The sequence below is a fragment of the Camellia sinensis genome, chromosome 3, assembly GCF_055761805.1.
Source record: "Camellia sinensis isolate YWXY chromosome 3, ASM5576180v1, whole genome shotgun sequence".
Classification (NCBI taxonomy): domain Eukaryota; kingdom Viridiplantae; phylum Streptophyta; class Magnoliopsida; order Ericales; family Theaceae; genus Camellia; species Camellia sinensis.
The window spans coordinates 213,040,764-213,063,982 of record NC_138963.1 but is presented as its reverse complement, the minus strand read 5'-3'; the positions used below and the strand labels follow the sequence as shown (position 1 = coordinate 213,063,982).

At 35.4% G+C, this 23,219-nt stretch overlaps 1 protein-coding gene and 1 long non-coding RNA gene across 4 annotated transcripts; one reads left to right on the top strand and one right to left on the bottom strand.

Moving 5' to 3' along the window:
- Positions 1 to 7,148: 7,148 nt before the first annotated feature.
- LOC114322731 (uncharacterized) lies at positions 7,149 to 15,135 on the bottom strand. 3 transcript variants are annotated; one of them, XR_014365214.1, is made up of 4 exons: positions 14,733 to 15,135; positions 12,522 to 14,519; positions 12,010 to 12,424; positions 7,149 to 11,712 (listed from the first exon to the last, which is right to left on the bottom strand). It is a non-coding gene; the product is annotated as an uncharacterized LOC114322731 (long non-coding RNA). The 3 variants fall into 3 exon arrangements; XR_014365213.1 differs by lacking the exon at positions 7,149 to 11,712 and adding an exon at positions 11,804 to 11,978 and having other exon boundaries at positions 12,031 to 12,424; XR_014365215.1 differs by lacking the exon at positions 7,149 to 11,712 and adding an exon at positions 11,804 to 11,978 and having other exon boundaries at positions 12,031 to 14,519.
- A 119-nt stretch (positions 15,136 to 15,254) lies between these two features.
- LOC145823085 (uncharacterized) lies at positions 15,255 to 18,271 on the top strand. The gene is made up of 4 exons (XM_082922187.1): positions 15,255 to 15,692; positions 15,783 to 15,889; positions 16,694 to 17,020; positions 17,111 to 18,271. The coding sequence occupies exons 1-4, from the start codon at positions 15,578 to 15,580 to the stop codon at positions 17,708 to 17,710; spliced, it is 1,149 nt and encodes a 382-aa protein (XP_082778313.1). The 5' UTR covers positions 15,255 to 15,577; the 3' UTR covers positions 17,711 to 18,271.
- Positions 18,272 to 23,219: the final 4,948 nt, after the last annotated feature.

The window sequence follows — 23,219 nt, the reverse complement described above, 5'->3', positions numbered from 1 at the left end:
ATTGGCCCCCGTCCCGTGGTGGCGCGAAACCCGCCCACGGCCCATGGGCGGCCCGAGGCGGGCTCGGTCCGGCCCGTTGACAATGTGAATATTCACATTGACATGTTAACATTCACATTGATAAGAGTATAAAATTGGCCTGCGGCCCATAGACGGCCAAAAGCCCGCCCGCTGCCCGGAGCGGGCCCGGCCCGGCCCGGCTTGGCCTGTTGACAATGTGAATATTCACATTGACATGTTAACATTCACATTGATAAGAGTGTAAAATTAGCCCGCGGCCCGTGGGCGGCCCGAAGCCCGACCGCAGCCCGATGCGGGCTTGGCCTGACTCGTGACAATGTGAATATTCATATTAACATGTTAACATGCACATTGATAGGAGTGTAAAATTAGCCCGCGCCCCGTGGCTGCCCGAAACCCGCCCACGGCCCGTGGGTGGCCCGGGGCAGGCCCGGCCCGGCCTATTGACAATGTGAATATTCACATTGACATGTTAACATTCACATTGATAAGTGTGTACAATTGGCCCGTGACCCGTGTACAGCCCGAAGCCTGACCTCAGGTCGGGACGGGCCCGGCTCGTTGGCAATGTGAATATTCACATTGACATATTAATATTCACATTGATAGGAGTATAAAATTGGCCCGTAGCCCGTGGGCGGCTCGAAGCCTGATCGCAGCCCGAGGCGGGCTTGGCTCGACCCGTGACAATGTGAATATTCACATTGACATGTTAACATTAACATTGATAGGAGTGTAAAATTTGTCCGCTGCTCGAAGCTCGCCCGCGGCCCGGAGTAGGCCCGGACCCAAACCCGGGCCGCCCGTGGGACGCGAGTCAATTTTATACTCTTATCAATGTGAATGTTAACATGTCAATGTGAAAATTCACATTGTCAACAGGCCAGGCCGGGCCCGCCTCGGGCCGCCCACTGGCCGTGGGCGTATTTCGGGCAGCCACGGGGCACGGGCTAATGTTACACTCTTATCAATGTGAATGTTAATATGTCAATGTAAATATTCACGTTGTCAACGGGCCGGGCTCGCCCCGGCCCGGGGCCGGGCTTCGGGCTGCTCACGGGTCACGGGCCAATTTTACACTCTTATCAATGTTAATGTTAATATGTCAATGTAAATATTCACATTGTCAACGAGCCGGGCCGGGCCCGCCCTGGGCAGCGGGCGGGTTTCGGGCCGCCCACGGGCCACGGGCCAATTTTACACTTCTATCAATGTGAATGTTAATATGTCAATGTGAATATTCACATTGTCAACAGGTCGGACCGGGCTCGTCCCGCGCCGTCCACGGGCTTCGTGCCGCCTATGGGACGCGAGTCAATTTTACACTCTTATCAATGTGAATGTTAACATGTCAATGTGAATATTCACATTGTCAACAGGCCGGGCCGGGCCCACCCCGGGCCGCCCACGGGCCGTGGGCTAGTTTCGAGCAGCCACAGGGCGCGGGCTAATTTTATACTCTTATCAATGTGAATGTTAATATGTCAATGTGAATATTCACATTATCAACGAGTTGGGCCGGGCCTGACCAGGGCAGCCCACGAGTCGTAGGCGGGTTTCGGGCCGGCCACAGGCCACGGGCTAATTTTACGCTCCTATCAATGTGAATGTTAACATATCAATGTGAATATTCACATTGTCAACGGCCCGGGCCGGGCTGGGCCCGCCCGGACCCGGGCCCGGGCTTCGGGTTGCCCACGGGTCATGGGCCAATTTTACACTTTTGTCAATGTTATTGTTAATGTTAATATGTCAATGTGAATATTCACATTGTGAACGGGTCGGTTCGGCCCCGCCCCAGGCGGCGGGCTGGTTTCGGGCGGCAGACCAATTTTACACTCCTATCAATGTGAATGTTAACTTGTCAATGTGAATATTCAAATTATCAACAGGCCGAGCTGGCCCTATTTTTTTGGCCTGTGGGCCGGCCCGGCCCGACTCGAATTTTTTTGGGCACCCACGAGGATCGACATGGGCCGGGCCCCTACACATTGACGATATGAACATTTACATTGACGGTGTGAACATTCACATTAAGGGTATTTTGGTAATTATGTCACCCATAGGACTTATTGAAATATAAGAAAATAATGTGAACTAAGGCCAAGTTTGGCATGTCGAGGAAAAGTCAAAAAGCCAAAAAGTTACTCAAAAAGTTAATACTATTCACCAAAAGTCAACAATTACAGCTGCACAACTCTCAATCCTAATTTTCTCCTACAAATCAATTTTTACAATTTTTTATTACACATTTTTCCATAAAAAGTCAAAAAGTTAACCCAAACATCTATATTTTCTTCCTCAATTTTTTAGTATAAAAAGACAAAAAGTACACTTATTTAGAACACCACAAACAACCCCTAAATGGAACATAAGTAGATGAAAATGGTATTTTGGTCTTCTTATCTCAAATTGGACCTAATGAAATAGTCAAAAAGAATATGGGTTGGATGGAATAAAACTCTTAGAAAATAAATTTATCAAAAAAGCTCCCTTTAAACAATTATAACATGTTGTCAAAATAGGCCTAATATTAAAGAATGAGAGAGAGAAGGAAGAATAAGTGTGTATCCGAAGCAATGTTGGGAGTAAAGAATAAATTCAAAAAATAGATCATAGTTAAAGAATAATTTTATCTCACTATATAATATCTTTCCATACACTTAAATATATTCGTACCGAAAGGATTAAAGTTTAAAAAAGTGGAAGTTCCAACATGAATAAAGTGGATGCACTCACAATGACAAATAATAATAATAATAATAATAATAATTTATAAGCATTCTTGTAACAACAATGATACATTTTTTAAATGAAGAAACTTTAATAAGATCTAATGATATGAGGAAGAAATAAAACAGAAGTGATTTAGACCACCTCAAATTTCAACTCCTATCACCCCCACACACACGTGGCAGGTGGTGATTGGAGGAGAAAAAGAAAAAGAAAAAGAAAAAGTGATCAATCAAAAAAGAAAGGGGGTCAAAGGGGGTCCAAATCTTTATTCGAAATAAAAAGACACAAGAGTAATGTTATATAACTCTAAATAGTAATTTTAATGAAAACTCTAATAAAATAGAAGGGAGAAAGAGTAGAGAAAGACACAGAGAGGAGTGTGAACCTCCATATCACATGAAAACTCTCTATATTATTAGAACACTATTAGTTCTAATAGAATTCTTCTCAAACATTATTAATTTTTATTCTTATAAATGGCACTAAACAATACCAAAAGTCACACTCAAATCGGGTCAAAATTTATTAAATATTGTATTTTTGTAAAGAATTGAATGGCAAGTTGACAAAAGAGTATTTGGAGAGAGGCATCAGATTCGACTACAAAGAAAAAAAGGCAAAGAGAATATGACAAAGGAGTAGGGCTGAGCAAGGAATCCGTGAAATTCGTAATCCGATCCAATCTAGTCTAATCTGATAGGTTTGGATTGGTTTTTTGAATCCGTGGTTCGGTTCCGGATTGAAAAATTAAAAATCCGTAGTACACGGATTGGTTCCGGATTGAACCCCACGGTTTCGGATTGGAACCGATCCGGACCGTATACAAATAGTATATATTTTTATTATACATCCTCCCCCATAGTATCTTCTCTTATTCTGTATAAAATCTAAACTCAAACCTAAAACCGTATAATATCTTCTTTTATTACTTTTGTTTGTTAGTTTTTAGTTTTAATTTGTAATGGTCTAAATACTTATGGTGAAACCAGTTTTCTTACGGTTGTTTAAATTCTAGCATAGTATATTGCTATTATAGAAATAGATGTTGCTATTGTGGAACTAATATAGCTCTATGTTTATATTTTTATAAAATTAAAGTGTTATATATATTTTTTTGTTATTTAATTATGTGAATCCGTGGTCCTAAACCGATCCAATCCGTATTTAAATGGATTGGTTCGGATTGGTTCCATGATTTAAACGGATTGGATTGGTTCCAATTTTTCAGGAACCGTAGATAACGGATTGGTCCTGGTTTTACCCCAATCCGGTCCAATCCGAACCATGCTCACCCCTACAAAGGAGAGAGAGAGAGAGAGACTGTAGATCCCAAGACTGCCTTCTTCTTAAACGGTCTGGGGTGTGGATTCAAACTTGAGAGAAAAAAGTCATTTAGGACTAATTAAGAACGTGGTTAAAAATTATTTTTTAATTTTTAATTTATTTTAGATTATATTTAGTATGCTTGGTTTAAGTTTTTTGAATTAAATTTTTAAAAAATTATTTTTTTGATTTTTGTATTTTTTTATTTTTAGTGAATATTTTTTAAATTTTAAACATTTTTTTAATTTTTTAGATGCACCTTACTTAGATGTATTTAAAAAGCAAAAAAATTGTGAAAAAATATTTTAAAAAATTAATAAATACATAAAAATATAAAAAATGTACTGAATTCATTTTTTTTTTTTTATATTTTGGGTATTTAGTGAATTTTAAAAAAAAAATTCACAATTTTTTTACTTTTTAGATAAATCTAAGTTAGATATGTCTAAAAATTTTAAAAATTGCTTAAAATATTAAAAAAAAATCAGTAAAAACAAAAAAATACGAAAAATAAGAAAGTAGAATTTTCTGAAAAGCGTTTTTTGAAAAATGAAACCAAGCATAGTGATTATTTTTATTTTTATTTTTATATTTTTTTTAAAATAAAAATTAAAAAATCAATTTTTAATTAATTTTTCAAAACAACCCTTAAAATCCTGCGTATTGTTAAATGGTGCCTAGAACTTATAATTTTAGGGTAAATTACAAATATACTCTCTGAGATTTGTTTAAAATATAAATTACTTCTTGTGGTTTGAAAAATTGCAAATGCCTCCCTCTCAAAATTTTTTATTTAACAGAATTAATTAGAAAAGTGAAATTTCTAACTGTTCACCTATATAATAATAAAATTATGTGAATTATTAATTGAAATAAAATTTTAACATTATTAAAAATTGTTAATTAACTTGTTATTAAAGTTTAAACATAAAATTATGAGTAAATTACAAACACCCCTTGAGATTTACTTAAATTACAAATTACTCCTGTAGTTTTAGAAATTATATTATACCCTTTGAGGTTTCTAATTTTATAACAAATAGGTCTTTTATTAATAAAAGGAATAGTGTTTAGTAATGAAAAGTTATTAGGGGTTGTTTGGTAACCATTTCGTCTTCAATTTATATTTATAAAAATTTTAAAAATTGTCATAAAAACTTCTTTGATAATTTTTTTGATTTATAAATAGTTGTCCCAGTTTATAAATTTGAAAAAAAAAAAAAAGTTTACGTTGGCTTTTAAATAGAAATTTAAAAATTTGACTAACAATTTTTTTTTTCAATTAATTTTTTCTTTCAATTATAATGTGTATGATCACATCGTCATAAATAATAAAACATATATATAAATATTTTAAGCCTGAACAAACATTTTTTAGTTTATGTTTTTAAAATTTTTCAAACATTTTGTTCAAACAAAATGCGTTTGTAGTTCATTTTTTTCTTAAAATAAACAAAAATCAGTATATAAAATTTTTGTAAACATAAACAAAAAACGTAAACGTTACTAAACGCTACTTAGGTGTTCTAGAAACACCATATGTTCCTACTCCTAACTAGTTACCAATTGCTATAACATGATATAGTACTTAAAACTGAATTGATTAAGTGATAATTAATTAAACCTGTTTAATAACCACAATTGATATCACTTAAAAATTTAAGTCCTTATTAAAATGTAAGGTAAAATTTAAGTAAATTTTCAATCATATCAAACTTACTTAATTTTGACTGAATTATAAAAATAAAACATGAGCATTAATATATATTATTATAAACTCGCCACCACCAACACCACCACCGTTAACCGCGACAACTACCACCACCGCCACTACCGCCATGTCACCGCCACCACCACTATGTGACGCCATCGCTACCACCACCACTACCACCACCACCAACATGCCACTACTACCACCGCTATGACTATCACTACCATCATGCCACCGCTACTACCACTACCATCACTATAACCGCCACATCATCACCACTACTATCGCCACCACTACAATATAAAAATCAATACATATAATTTGTAAACAATAAATTTCAAATTGAATCTTATTCATATTAAATAATTTATTTTTAATTCAGCACTTAAATTTTTATCAAACAACTTTTCAATTTAAAAAATTCAACATTCAATTTTTAATACTTAATTTTCAATTTTTAATTTTTAATTTTGAACTTTATTAAAAACCACCTAAGTACGAATATAAAAAAATCACATACTTATCGATGAAGAGATCCACCAAAAAAGATAATTAGAACTATCATGAAATCACCCTATACTAGGGGTGCAACTCGGGCGGGTTCGGTCGGGTTGGGGGTCTGCCCAAGCCCGACCCGAATTGTATTTGGCACTGCCCAAGCCCGCCCAAGCCCAACCATGAACCCGAACATTGTTGCCCAAGCCCGGCCCAAGCTTTGTATTTTGAACTCGGGTTGCCCGAATTGCCCGAGTTCAGAAACCTGTAGGTAGATCTAAGGGTAGACATAAAAGATGCTAATCTAATGGTAGAAAACTAACCAAAAAAAAATAAAAAAATAAAAATTAAGACTAACTCTTTTACTTAATTTATATATATTACATAATTTATTAAATTATATATATATTATATATTATATAATTTATATAATATATTAAATTGAATTCGGGTTCGAGTTGCTCGGGTTGGCCATTGGTTCTGCCCAAGCCCAGCCCGAATTGCAATTCGGGCATCAAAAATCTGCCCAAGCCCGTCCAGATTACAAGATATAGTTGCCCAAGCCCTAAAAAAACTCGGGCTGGGCTCGGGTTGCTCGGGTTAAGCCCGCCCGAGTTGCACCCCTACCCTATACAAGATAAAACACCCTGAACTGTTGAACAACTGTGGGTCTTCTAACACTCAAATTAATCCTTCAACGCCCAAATTAAACTGTCACACCCCAAAATTCGGACAATTAAATATTAAATTAGGACTAAACCCCAATCAAAATTCCATCATCCAAATCCTAGGGGTGAAACAAAAAAACTAAACACCAATCAAACCATCCACCAATATCTCATAAAGAACCAATACCTCAATATTAAGGTAGCAACAACTAGTTAAAACAACTTAAATAAAATACGGTTATAAACCATGCCAAATTATTCCAATACTAAAGTCATAAAAAAATAAATAAATACATAAACTAATCTCAACTCTAAACTCAAGAAAACAAAAGAAATCCAAGACATATGTCCTACGATCATAGTTATTTCATGTCACCATCATAGCCTCAACTAATCCTGCAAAGGAAGTTCGACTGCGCTCAAACAAAACGCACCCGAGTTGCCAAGAGACAAAACGAGTCAGTATACAGATATACTGGTATGAGTACAAGATTCAACACCTACGTGTCTACCAGACACAAAAAAAAAATACATTAAATTCTTATTACGAGACAAGACAAGTAGTTCCAACTGCACCGAGACGAATGGGTAATTTCTCGAGATACGGTGACATTTAGTTTCTTGTCCGTACACAACGAAATATAAATGGATTATAAAATAATCAAAATAGAAATAAAAATATAGTGGGTCAACACTGCCCTGCATAAAAAAAATTAGTAAAACCCACCATTCTGCAAAAAAAATAAAGTTAATATAATTTAATCATAAATAACTTACTGAATAAGTATAAAAATGCACCGTTTTATGCTTAAATAATTCGAATTAATCAAAACTCAAAGAACAAAAATTGTACAGAATCAAATTTCCTAAAAGATATATTATCAAAATATTTAATGGATAATTTCCATAGAGAAATAGTGATTTTTGCGTAGTTTGAATGTTTCAAAAGTCCTATTTCAAACAATCTACAGTTAGGGCTATTATATCGATATCCTAATGATTTTTACATAACATAAAACACTAATACAGCATTTGACGTGAATTTGACAAACATTATACACGTGATAATCCATAATTACGCCACGTTACAGTGTCGGGACCTACATAATTTCTATTTATATAGATCCCTTATGATTTTTACAAAACACAAAACACTAATACAAGGTTTGATGCTGATTTGACCAGCATCATACACGTATAATTACGTCACATGATAGTGTCAGGACTCACATAATTCTTATGATTATTTTTATTCTCTCACCTGCAATCTTGTTTTTCCTTCATGCCCCAACATAATAGTAAGTCTCATTTTCTCTACTAATCACAACGCTCTTGAAACACTAGCTGACTATGTTCCAAAATCAGTAAATAACTTCTCATGTGATAATTGGTGAGGTCACAACTACGTAATGCCCCAGAGCGCCAAATAATTTTCAACTAGAGAATTAGTCCACATTATTCTAAAGATATCATTACCGACATGCATAGTGCCACCTTTCGCTAATAATCCACTATTTTATACAAGTAAACTCTATTATATAAAGATTTCATCACCGACATATATAGTGCCACCTTTCAATAATAATCCACTATTTTATACAAGTAAACTCTGTTATATGAAGATATCATTATTCCACTATTTTATACAAATCTATTATATATGTATATATAAAAAAAAAATGGCAGAAAACTCTATTATATAGCATTAACAACGGACCTAATGTTAAAAACAATAATGCCCCAGTTCAATAGAACCCCCTAGCTAAGGCTAATAAGGCCTCGTTTAGAAACAGACTAATTTAGTAATTTTTTGACTATTTGGCTAAAAAAGTAAATAAAAAAAATTTATATATTTGGAATGACTTTTTGACTAATTACGAAAAGATGTGCAAAAAGTAGAGAGAAAAGAGAATCTTTGACTTTTTGATATGAATTGTTGACTTTTTGACCAAAAAGGTAACTTTTTAACTTTTTGACTAAAAAGGTAAGTCCCCAAACGGAGCCTAAGTGCTACTTTCATAGTCACAATGATTAATACTAACAATAGATTTTTATTTTTTTGTTTTTGAAAACTGAACCTTTCTTACATTTTCATCAATTCAACTCACAATCTCAATTTTCATGAGAAAGTTTATTAGTATAACAAGATAAAATTCAATTTCATTCCAAAATGAGAGAACCAAAGGATCCAAGTGGACTCGAACCACTATCCTCCCAAACACAACATATTAGAGAACAGTTTTATTCACTCACATTTCCATTCATTGGGAGAACCAATGAAGGTGAAGTCATATTTACTTGACACACCATAAAAACATGTGAACAAAACCAGTCTCAAACATGTAAAATTGTTTGGGCGCTCTTACCAATTTGAGCTTATGTATCCACAAGGAAGCTTCATCAAGGTAAACTAATTAATAATACATCAACCAGTCATTAAAAAAAAAATACATAATTTAATACATTTTCAATATTTTTGTGCAATTATTAATTTTTTAAAGTATTTTTTTTACAAATACATCTAACAGAGTAAAATATTTTTTTCGTACTTTTATTATTTAAATACATCGAAATAAAATACATCTAACAAAGTCTAATAAATTCAGTTAAATTTTCAAAAATATTCACAGAAACAAAAAACTCTAACAATAAAAAACTTAATTTTTAAAAAACTGAATTTAAAAAATTAAAACCAAACACACTAATTAATTTTTTACTTAAACGATTTGGCAACTTAAACAAAAAGCTGCATTTTGTGAATTCAAAAAAAACACCAAACCATGCAAAAACGCTGAAAATCCCATTTGGGAAGACCCAAAAAAACAACTCAACCATTTACCAAACTACCCTATGAAACATTGTAATTAATTAATTCAAAAAAATGTTAACATGCAAAAAGGCAAAATTGTAAATTTAATTAAAAAGTAATGATATTTTGATCATTTTAAAGTGATGTGACACTTTAAAAATATTAAACCAAAAATAAAAAAAAAAAAAAAAACTTTTTACCAACTTCTTACCCACTTCCTAAATCACCTTCCAAAAAAAACCAAAAAACTTAGTTAAAAATCAAAAGCCAACTTTTTACCAACTTCCCAAAACACCCATACCATTTTGTTTTTCGGATTTAGATACAAAAATTACATTACATATTTTTATTTTTCAATATTTGAAAAACAAATTATTTTCCATTATAAAAGCATTCCAGGTATAACTTATGTACTCAAACAAATATTAACCCCAAAAACGTGTTAAAACAAGCTATAACATAACATATACATTTTTAATAATGTAACAGAGAATACATGATTCTTTCATCCAACCATACAAACTAACGAATTTCAAACCAAAAAACCTAGCCTCAACAAAGATTTTGAATGATGACCCTCAACCAATACAAAAACAATATTTTAACACTAACAGAGAAATTCAAAATTTCCAAGGCTTAATTTTAAATTGCTAAAAGACCAAGTTGATCAATTTTTCAAGATTACTGCTTTTGTTAAACAGCAAATAACAAAAGAGTGAAGTTGGCCCTCACAAATATCAAATAACAAAAGTTTTAACCTACTAAAATAATCAAAAATTAAAATAGCCTACTAAAATAACAACTTTCCAAACACCCATAAAGATTTGTTTGGAAAGAACAAAGACCCAAAACTTTTTGGCTATTTTAATCCAAAAAAAACAAAAAAAACTTTTTTATCTAATAAGACAATACATCACATCCAACCCATAATCATTATATTTTTTATTTTACAAAAGTAAAAAAAACTAATTCCAAACAAAACTTTTTAATCCCACGCTAAAATGACCAAAAAAACCAACCCATATCCCAAACGAACCTAAGTAGCTTAAATTGACTTTTTGGTGATGAAACTTAATTAAGCATTTTGGGCTTGTAAGCCCTGCCAAATGAGGCCCATATACCACTTGAACACCAATGAAGATTGAAATCATTAGAATTCATGGGCTGCCATGAAGATTTCAAGGATGGTTGTAGTGCCTTGTAGATGACCAAGAATCATATTGTCGATTGCACAACTCTCAGATAGGGAGTATGTGGTTCAAAATAGTCTAGGTTAAGGGTGGGTATAGACAATGACAGTAGGTAGAGGTGGCTATGTGAGAGCATAAAATTTAAATTTTGGGGAGCAAATGCTAATTAGACAAGTTTATTTGGGGGTGAAAATTTCAAAATACCCAACCTGTATATTGATACTGTTTGTTTGGTATAACTGTTAAAACAGATTATAAATTATACCTTAACAAATAATAGATTATGACTTTAATCAGAAACTGTTAATCTGTTTGATATAACTGTTAGATTATAAATTTAAGTTACTGAGTAGTGTTTGTTAAATAAACTGTGTAGCTTTTTTAATTAATTTTTATTTTTTATTATTCACTATTTGTCTACATTTTTCATAAAAAATAATAATAATATTTTATAATCTATTTGGATCTTTTCTATTTTTAAAAAAATAAAAAATAAAAAAATCTAAGAGTATAACTGTAAATTAATATGTCCACAACAAAAACTGATAATCAGAAATAAGAGGTAAGCAGCTTCTCAAAATCAACCTTTTTGACTTAAAATAAGTTGTTAGAATCAAAAACTATTTGAAATAAATTTAACCAAACAGTCCAAAATAACTTTTCCCACACAAATATCACACATCCAACTTTTAAAAAAAAATTCAATCTTTCCAGACACAACTATTTTAACTTACTAAAATAACTAAAAACTAAAATAACCTCTTAAAATAGCTAACATACCAAACACCCCCCAAAACTACGGGAAAATAACTGCAAAGTGGGTGCAACCAAAAAAAAAATTACAAAAACATGAAAAAAGTTGTACATTTTAATTATTGAAATACTATACTCTTTCATGTTTTTGAAATTTATTTTTGCTGCAGCCACTGCAGTTATTTCCCTAAAAATGACAAATACATGACTGCTGTGCTGTGCCCAATTTCCACCTTTCACCAATCAAATAATATACAATTTAAATAGCAACACTAACAACTATTTTAACTTTACTAAAATAACCTCTTAAAATAGCTAACTTACCAAACATCCCCAAAACTATGGAGAAATAACTGCAAAGTGGGTGCAACCAAAAAAAAAATTACAAAAACATGAAAAAAAATTATACATTTTAATTATTGAAATACTTTACTCTTTCATGTTTTTGAAATTTATTTTTGCTGCAGCCACTGCAGTTATTTCCCTAAAAATGACAAATACATGACTGCTGTGCTGTGCCCAATTTCCACCTTTCACCAATCAAATAATAAACAATTTAAATAGCTACACTAACAAGCTAAAAATCACAATGCCAATTTATTCTTCAAATTTGACAATCAGGACAAAACTAACCCAACTTCAAATGCCAAAATTAATGCTACACAGACTTCACCATTGCTCCAAGCAAAGGAAACACAAATTTGATAGCAGGCACAACCTTGACAAGAAGCATATAACCTCAGGCTTGTGAGAAATCAATACTGATCTGATCATACAAAGATATCATAAAAGAAACCAATCTCAAAGATAAATACCTCACAGGCTGCATCACGACAACTGCATACTTGGAACACATTCTCCATATGAAGTGAAAACAACTGGATCGGCGCCATACCACATGGATACAATGAAATTCCAAATGGAAGCGTATATCTGGAATGCAACCTGCACAAAAAACTTCCCTAGCAGCTTTTTGGCCACACAGTAGGGACAATAAAAGAAAAGACAAAACAGCAATGAATGCACTAAGATTGAAATTTACTCTCTCACATAAATAGCTACTGGCCCAACTAGCATACATGATTAAAATTACAAAATATAATGGATTATATAGTGGTTTCGATTGATAACATCCCAGGAAAGAGACTAACTGAATAAACCACATGAGATACGAGCTATACAAGGACATCAGTATATGCCACCAAAATTATGAAGATAAGAAGGTTCAACACAATTGGAGTACGCCCCCACTTCTGCCACTAGTCTGACAAGCAAGAAAATACTGTTGCGAGGCAAGATTATCAACATTCCAAATCATATCAGCATGAACAAAGTCAAAATCCAGCATTCTAACAATTCTCACAATTGCTAGTTGCACGACTCAGCCACAGGCAGCCAACACTAAAACTTTAGCTTCACAGCCTATAGCAGATTACAAAAGAGACATTTTTGAAACCAGTGCAACAACCCATTGGGAAACATTCCTTGCAATTTCAAACCACTGCTCTACCAAACTCAAAAACCCAACAAATTAAACATAAAAATACAGAGCATGTGTATACAGTTCATTCAGCATTTATCCATGCTTTAGAACCACATGACCATGCAACTGGAACTCTACACAATCATATCCGAACATGTCATATTATATCTGAAGCAACTCAAACTTTTACATTTGAAATAATAATAGCACCGCAAACTAAATATTATTGAAGTACTAAAATCACATAGAGAACAGAAATGCAAATTCATCTTCAAAATTGCAGAGCCAATTCTGGTTTTGCGAGTCAAAGTAGAGTTTGGTTCAAGGTTGCTCATTGCCATTCAATTTTGCAAAATAAATTAGAATTTTGTGTGTCAAATCTGAGCAGCCTCCATAGGCCAATTATTAATTATAAAACAAATACAAAGCTGAATTTCTTGATCAGATTATGGACTATAAATATACAAATGACGATATTATAAATAGACAGAACACAAAATGCTAATCACGGCTTCAAAACTGCGGAGAACATTAATGGATGGTGAATTACAAACGTTCTTACGGATTCAATTTGCCGGTATAAAAATAGTTATGGGTCAAAAATTGTTAGGCCTCCAAAATGAGGCCAATGGATTTTAAATTAAATACGAAGATTGGATTTTTTTGGCTCAAATTATGCAATCAATGATGTTAAATGTTAAGAAAATGCGAATAGTAAATGGAAAAATAAGTTTTGAGGGCATTGTAGCTTGTACCTGTTGGACTGAGTAGTCATATGGTGCTAATCCAATCCTTGTGTTTGCTTGCGTATGTATGTCCTATTTGCCTCGAATTGGTATAAAAAGAACCAAGAAGTGGCAAATAAAGACACGGACAACCGATTTGAAAAAGAGGGTAGAGAAAAAACAACAGAAAAAAAAAAAAGAAGACACAAGAAGGGAGAGCCGGGCAAAACCCCGTACCTTCTCCCCTCAAAACACCAACAAACAAGTTTTATTAGGTATTGTTTGACCTGCCAAGCAAGCGCACCTGACATGGCAAAGGTCGTGTGACAACCATTAGAACATTGCACAGATCTCATATTCCTTCCCCCCCCACCCCCCCCGGCCCAAAAAAAAAAAAAAAAAAAAAAAACACATACTCCCTTCTTGTATGCCATGAACATGTCCTTATGCTTACATTGCATAAACAACAAAAAGGGATCTAACAAACCCTTACAAAGGAACGCAGCTTCACCACCCTTCTCTAAGCCTCCGTTGGCTTCGCCACCGCCTGCCTTCTTCATGCGCGTCCAAAATCAAATGACTTCGAACTCAATCTGAATTTAGTTCTGTCAAAGATAAAAGTCAACGGCGTCAATTCAAGATCCAAAATTATATCTTATAGATCTGTAGAAAGAACACAGTTTTCATAAATGATCAGATCTGATCAAAGAATTACAATAAATTCAAAACTAATATAGAGACAAGAGCACACTTCGAGAGCATTCAAGCAATTAATCAAATAAATATAAATATAATTCAAGATCAGATCAACTACATACCTGTATAGATCTGTCAAATCCGCACCAACTTCGATCGATATAAAAAGACATGGACGAGTAAAAGAGGAGTCTTGAACCACATATCTCTGAATCTACGAAAGGAGGCGAATTTCTCAAAAAAAATGCTCGAATCCATAATCAAATCGTAGATCGTCAAACGATCTCTATCGATCTGGAGAGAGATTTCGAAGATGAGAAATGAAAAAGAACAGATCTAACAAAAATAGAGGCGATAATGTCTCAAGATGAGACAGAGAGAGAGAGAGAGAACAAATTAAAGAAACGACCATGCACAGAAGAAAGAGGTTGAGCGTGATTTATTGACTGCCTAGCATGATCCAACGGTTGTAAATGAAATGGTTGAGGAAATATCAACGGTAAGACGAACGTGGCCGTAGATGAGACGGTGGCGCTGTTTGGGAAACACGGGCAAATTACAAACCACCTTCGACATTTGATAAAAATACAAGGTCTGTTTGGTTGTATTTTCAAATTAGTTTTCAACGTGTAAACTCGCGCTTCACGTTTGGATAGAACACTCAAAATAGATTTTCGCGTGTGAATTCAAATTATAGTATGAAAACCTGTTTGGCAGGTTGTATCTCTACTTTCAACTCTTGTGCATTCTTTCATGTCCTTCTATGTCGTCTCCATCGTCTCTGAAATATTCCATCGTCTCTGAAATATTCACGTGAAGCTCATCTCTGTATCAAATATTAGTCCTTTATATTGATCACGGGTAGGCTTGTCTATCAAACATCAGTACTTCAGATACTTCAGATTCATCACAGGCACTTCAGATTTATCACGGGTGGCCTTCACAGAGAAGACTGATTTTATAAATAATGGATCCACCCAACCCGCTCTATACTGGTATCATCTTTCACAAATCGAGTCCCTTACGATTTGTGCGTTGTGGAAGATTATTATTACGGGCAACGAAACAACGACGACTGCGACGTAAAAGAACTCACAAATTTATTTACATATTTTGTTATACGAAAATGATTTGAAAAATTCATCCCTAATTTTATTTTATTTTTCTTTCAGGTCAAATTGATGAAATTTATTGTCGAATCCGACGAAGAAACAGTGCTACCTTAAGTCAGTATACACATTCCATCACCGGCGATAATTATTCAAGTCCCACGAATCTGGTAAATATATCCTTCAACTGCAAACGATTTTATACAAGTCGAAATCAATTCTCAAATATTTTCTGAGAAGTGTAAGGGGCTATTTTTTTTTATTTTAAGATGTTTTCTATTTTCCTGAATTGTTTCACCTTTTGCGAAGAAGAATAGCAGTAAGCTGCTAAATCGATCTGAATCTGTTATATATAAATAATTTTTGAGAAGTTAAAATCAGTTCCCAAATGGTTTCTCATAATTTGTGGACCCCTATTTCTCATTTCAGATCGGTTGTTGTTTTGAATTGTGAGCTGTTTGAACCTTCTGCAAGAAAAGAACTTCTGAACTTGTACCTGGACACCCGGCCGGTCTTCCCCGGGGTCATCCGGCCGGTCGACCTACCCACCCCTCCACTGGTTTATTTACTGGTTTTTTTCCTACTTCGTTTTCTACCCGTCCCGTTTTCGTTACATCTTTTTTACTGGTTTTCTCCTACCATTCAAAGATAATGTTAGCTGTTTTTTTTTGGTTAGTTGTGGTTATATTTCTGCTATTTGAATTGAAGTAATCTGTTACGCTATTTTTTTCCTTTAAATAACCTTACATCTTTTTTACTGGTTTTCTCCTACTTACCTGATTTTTTTTATTAGTTGTGGTTATATTTCTGCTATTTGAATTGAAGTAATCTGTTACGCTATTTTTTTCCTTTAAATAATATCATCTGCTGTTTTTTTTTATCTGTGTTCTCTTTGAAATAATTTTGCTCTGTTATGATCTGTTTGTGTTGTATATCTACCCAGACTAGTTTAAATTTCATTTGTATGTTTATAGATGGATGAAAATAATTCTGATGACAACCAAGAAACAAAAATGTGGACGGCCAGAAGTGAAACAAAATTAATTAATATGTTGAGAGATGAGGTTAGAAAAAATCAAACAACTGGCCGTACTACTTCGTGGACAATTAGGCATTGGAATCATTATGCAAATCAGTTGCACAATTTGTATGGATTTCGGTATACAGCAACACAAGTGCGCCAAAAATATCAGCGATTGAAAGCTGATTATCAGACATTTAAGCGACTCCAGGCACAGACTGGTCTGGGATGGGATCCAATTGTAGGCAATGTTGTTGCACCTGATGAATTTTGGGATAAGGTTGTTCATTAATCTGTACTATTAAATAATTTTAATTTAAAGATTTCATGATACATACAGTGCTTAATTCTTTATTTGTATTTGTTGTAGGCCAACAGAAATGTGAAGAAGTTTAGGACAAAAGGATTTGAATATTTTCAAGAAATGGCAGAAATTGTTGAAAATTGTTGTGCCACAGGGGCCTTATCTCGTGCATCCACACAAGGAGCCCTTGACTCAGAAGAAGAAGATGACATGTTAAATAAATTTTGGAACCCTGATGTTGGTGGGAGTAATGCCGGTGGGAGTAACGCTGCTGAGGCAATTCCTGTTGACTTATATGGGGATGAGTACATGGATCCATCAAAGGGCAAAAGTCACAAGAGGGGCCCTACAACCAGCCAGACTGACAGTGGTCGTTCTAAAAAGTCACGGTCAAGTGGGTTTGATGATGTGTGCGCAGCTTTCACATCCTATGTACAAGCAAAAACAGGACATTCACGTGCACGAGAAAATGAGACAGAGGCTGTAAGTGCAGGTGGTGATGATTACTCTCTTGATGCTTGTCAAGATGCATTACTAGAGCTTGGGGACATACCACCAGTGCAGTACATTAAGGCACTGACACTGTTCAAGGATAAGGAATGGCGAAGGTTTTTTATGCGCACTCCTACCCATTTGCGCCTACCCATGATCCTCGCTTTGCAGTGAAGTCAGAAGCTCTTCATTGATTGCGTTATCAAATCGCCCTGTCTGAACTAAAAAATGATTTCATTATTCCTTACTTGGTTTTTTCTTTTCTTTTTCCTTCTATCATATCCTCTTCCCTTTCCTATCTTCGTATGTTTTTTTTTTTTTTTTTTTTAACTTTTAAGTAATTTATGTTTTCTTTTCTATTATGTTGTGTTATGACAATATGAGCACGTATTAAATAAATTTTGTCCTTCTATAAATTTTAGTGTACACTGAAATATAACTACGGCCGACTATTCATATACTTCCTTTTTAATTCTATTTCACCATTAATGGTATGTGTTGCAGCATTAATGACATATTTTATAATTATGGTTTTACTGTGATGTAGACAAAACCATATGTCATCCGACAGAGAAAATAATTCAATGGAGATCTCATCAGACGAGGATGAGGTTACTGATGATTTTATGGATTTTTTGATGATTGCTTGCATGCATGACCAAATCAACGCCTCAAGTACTCGCCGACCGCAGCGAACGTGTCCATTCAAAGGTGATGATTACATCTTCGGCCTATTAACCGGCCATCCAGAAACAATGATGAACATTATGCGAATGGATGCACAAACATTCATTTTATTGAAAGACACTTTACTCTACAATGGCTTTATCGATATTGAGCATATGCATATAAGTGTCGAGGAATCGCTTGGAATTTTTTTATACACTTTTGCACAAAATGATCGTCATCGACTATTGGCAGATAGATTTCAGCACTCCACGGAAACAATTTGTCGGCATATAAAAATTATTATGCGGGCATTGTGCAAGCTTGCATCAACGGTTATCAGGCCACGTAACCAAGACGACACACCGGCAAAAATTTTAAATGACACGAGGTTTTTTCCCTGGTTCAAGGTATGAACAATATGGCTATCCTGTAAGTTGTACATATCAATAACGTATGTGAAATAAATATTATTTCCTTTTAAATTATAAAAGTAATATCGAAGTTTGTTTTGCTTTTAATGTCAAATAAATATCTGTCAATTAGGATTGTGTCGGTGCTATTGATGGCACGTTGGTCGATGCATGGGTCCCCGCTTCAAGACAAAATACATTCCGCGGTCGGAAATCAACGGTATCGCAAAACGTACTCGCAGCTTGCGACTTCGATATGTTGTTCACATTTATTAATTCCGGATGGGAAGGTAGCGCTCACGACAACGCTATTTTGATTGACTCTATTACACGAGCTGATCTACAGTTCCCACACCCACCCAATGGTAACTGTCCGCAAATATCATATAGTGCACTTTTTTTTTTGTGCACTTATCAATTGACAGAACTGTATATTCATTATTTACATGTAGGTAAGTACTATTTAGTTGATGCTGGTTTCACAAACATGCCTGTATTTCTTGCCCCATTTCGGTCTCAACGATATCACTTGCAAGAGTTTCGTGGCCATCATTATTCAGGACCAAAGGAATTGTTTAACCATCGCCATTCGTCATTACGCAATGTCATAGAAAGAACATTTGGTGTTCTGAAGAAGCGCTTCCCAATATTGCGGTCCATGCCAAATTACAAGTCTACAAGACAAGGGCCTCTCGTGATTGCATGTTGTGTAGTGCACAATTGGATCCGTTTGCATGCAGCTATGGACCCATTATTTATGGAAGCTGATAATGAAATGACCGCAGAAGCAGAAGCAGACGAGCTTGTTGGAAACCAAGCTGACTACGTTGACATGTCACAACATGGGTTAACGTATCAATCGAACATTCGGGATGCAATTGCTACTGCTATGTGGCAAAATCATGTTGGCCACGGATAGAAAATGAATGTCAACAAGGCAACTCCATATCGTACTGAGTACTGGTTTTAAATGTGTAATTATTTTATTACTTTCAGTCATTATGTAATGTGGTGGGTCATCGATGGTGGTAGGTGGTAGGAGGTGGGTGGTGGTAGCAGGTGGATGGTGAGTGGTGGTGGGTGGTAGGTGGTGGGTGGTGGGTGGTGAGTGGTTGTGGGTGGTACGTGGTGGGTGGTAGGTGGTTGTGGGTGGTAGGAGGTGGGTGGTGGTGGGTGGTAGGTGGTGGTAGATGGTGAGTGGTGGTGGGTGGTGGTGGGAGGTGGATGGTGGTGAGTGGTAGGTGGTGGTTGGTGGCAGGTGGGTGGTGGGTGGTAGGTGGTGGGTGGTGGTGAGTGGTAGGGTTGGTAGGTGGTTGTGGGTGGTAGGAGGTGGGTGGTGGTGGATGGTGGTGAGTGGTGGTGGGTGGTAGGTGGTGGTTGGTGGCAGGTGAGTGGTGGGTGGTAGGTGGTGGGTGGTGGTGAGTGGTGGTGGGTGGTAGGTGGTTGTGGGTGGTAGGAGGTGGGTGGTGGGTGGTGGGTGGTGAGTGGTTGTGGGTGGTACGTGGTGGGTGGTAGGTGGTTGTGGGTGGTAGGAGGTGGGTGGTGGTGGGTGGTAGGTGGTGGTGGATGGTGAGTGGTGGTGGGTGGTGGTGGGAGGTGAATGGTGGTGAGTGGTGGTGGGTGGTAGGTGGTGGTTGGTGGCAGGTGGGTGGTGGGTGGTAGGTGGTGGGTGGTGGGTGGTGGTGAGTGGTAGGGTTGGTAGGTGGTTGTGGGTGGTAGGAGGTGGGTGGTGGTAGGTGGTGGTGGATGGTGGTGAGTGGTGGTGGGTGGTAGGTGGTGGTTGGTGGCAGGTGGGTGGTGGGTGGTAGGTGGTGGGTGGTGGTGAGTGGTGGTGGGTGGTAGGTGGTTGTGGGTGGTAGGAGGTGGGTGGTGGTGGGTGGTAGGTGGTGGTGGATGGTGAGTGGTGGTGGGTGGTAGGTGGGTGGTGGTGGGTCCTGGGTGGTGGGTGAAGTAATGTAATAAAGGTTTCATAATGACCGAAATTAATAAAATAATTATAATTTATTATTTTCAATTTTGTGAAAAAATATTTGTACATGACATATTCGTGGGTTTGACTTTTTGTTAAATAGTAAACAATTTGAAAGTTTTGTTATTAATTCGGTTTATCAATTTAATTTTTTTTTTCTTTTTACACCTTATTTTTTAAAAATTTTGTTCATATTAACTTTTTCTTTTCCTTTTACTTTTTTAAAAAAAATGGTTTATTATTTACTTGAAACTTGTTTTATTTCATTTTACAACATTAATTTCATTTTTTGTATTAATTGATACAGACAAATTAATTTTTATTTGTTTAATTTTTATTCATTTCATTGAAATGAATGATTTGTTAGACATTTATTTTGTTCACATATATTTATTTTTCTACGCCCATAATTTTTCCGTTTGCGAAATCTTTATGAACAAAATTGTCAGAACATTGTAACTTGTTTTATATAGATTTAAAAAAAACACTTCTTATTCATGACATAAATACAGAAGTTTACAACAAAGTAACAAAATAAAAGAAGTACAACAAAATAAGAACATAAATAACCAAAAAAAAAATTGAAAAAAAAAACATGTAGCCACTACATCTGTTTCACCATTGAAACTGATTTTTCAACAACTTAAGCATCATTATCAGGTGGTGTTAGCGGTGGAGGGTAATAGTGATGGTATAGCTGAGTGACTCGATGGTCAATCTGATCAATGCGGTTCCTTGTCACTTCATCATGTCTCCCTGAGTCTATACGAAACTCGCTAAATTGTTGAATCAGTGAGTTTTGAGCAGCGGCAAATTCATCGAATCGAGTACCCAATGTATTGAGCTGATTAGCCATTTGTTGTTCCCATTGTACGCGCTGATTGTACCGTTCCTGTTCCGCAGTCAAATAATCAGTCCAGTAATGGGGTTGTTCATTTGGTGGCATCGCATTGTCATTGGGTTCTTCCTCATCGGGTATTGGTTCATTTTCAATATTAATAGAGCTCATCAAAATGTCAGCACCACCACCTCGGGTCAGTATGTACTCAGAAATTGGTGAAGTGATTTTGACATATTGTTCCCCTTCAAGGTTGACATCATGCGCTTTGAAAATTGTGGTTAACAAAGCTCCATAAGGTAGTGACCGACCAGACAGAGTATCGAGTTTTGCAATCATCATTTCTTTGAGTAATATGAAGCATAAATCTAATTTCTGTCCAGTTTCAAAACAGTATAACAAATACACATTAAAACATGAAACACTATCATAATGGCCTTTTTTGGGAGTGACATTTTCAACTATCCATCGATGAAGAATACGAAGGTGGGGTTTTAAATGTCTGGCTAGTAAATTAGTGCCGCTGAATTTGTTGTCACAAATTGTGGTATAGATCTGAGTGACATCACCAAACATCCGTTCTAAGGCAGACTCATTTTGAAAATAGCATTGTAAATCTCCTGTTTGAACTCCAATAATTTGTGCGAAAGCACGGAGAGTGAGTGTGATTGTTTTCCCTTTCACATAGGAGGTCAGACTGAACGGTTCATTTTGTTGGTCACTAGCTGTCAAGTGAACATAAAATAATCGTACAATACGGGGATATATCTTATTTGGTAAATTAGTTAAAGGTAGCCATCCCATTGTATCTAATTTACCAACTAAGAGCGGGTCATATTGAGAAGGTAGTCTTACATTTCTTCCCGTAATAATTGGTCGATTAATAAAATGTGAATAGGCTTGTTCATAATGATACGATAAAAAATCATTATTTAAATTGTCATGATGTTGTTGCTGTGGTTGATGGTGTACAGGATTTGAGGATTCACCACGTTCGGGTCTGGCTTGTTTTGTTCTTGGCATGATAGCTGCAACAGTGAAAGAAGAATATATAAAAAATATATTAAAACATGAATTGAGAAAAATGTATGGAAACTATATCGAAAATAGTATGATGTACAAAAATGTATAGAAATTATATCAAAAATAATATGATATCAGTGTAAAAAAATGGAACACGATTAAACAGATATAAAAAACATGAACAGATCGGCAGCCAGAGAACATGGGATGGGATGACCGGCCGGTTGACCACCCGGTTTACCGTGTCCTGTTCTTCGAAAGCTACTGGTGTTTCCTTCGAAAGCTACTGGTATTTTACTACCAAAGTAGTCTGAATAAAATACGAGATGCGAAGGTAATACAAAACTAACCTGTAATTGAAATTAATGTTCTTGATGGAACTCAGATTACTCGACGGTCAAGTTGAAATCTTCTTTCAGAAGGACCAAAGACCAGAAGGACCAAAGACGGTGAAGATGGTATGGTTAGAAGAATGGTTTTCCAGAATTTATAAAAGGCTGAAGCTTGGTTTGTTTTTTTTTTTTTTATTTTAATTTGTTATGCATTATTTTTTTATAATATTAATAATGCTTTTCAGAAAAGTACACAGCTATATGATGTCCCTTTTCCCCTTTTCTTTTGGCTCAGTATATAGGTAGGTTCGTGAAATTACTAAATTACCCTTTATCTTTTGTTCACTTTCCATGTAAATAGAGAGGGACAAAATAGTAAATTCATAGGGGAATTCAATTATATAGGCGTGCTGATGGTCCTTCAATAATTGTATGTTTGTAC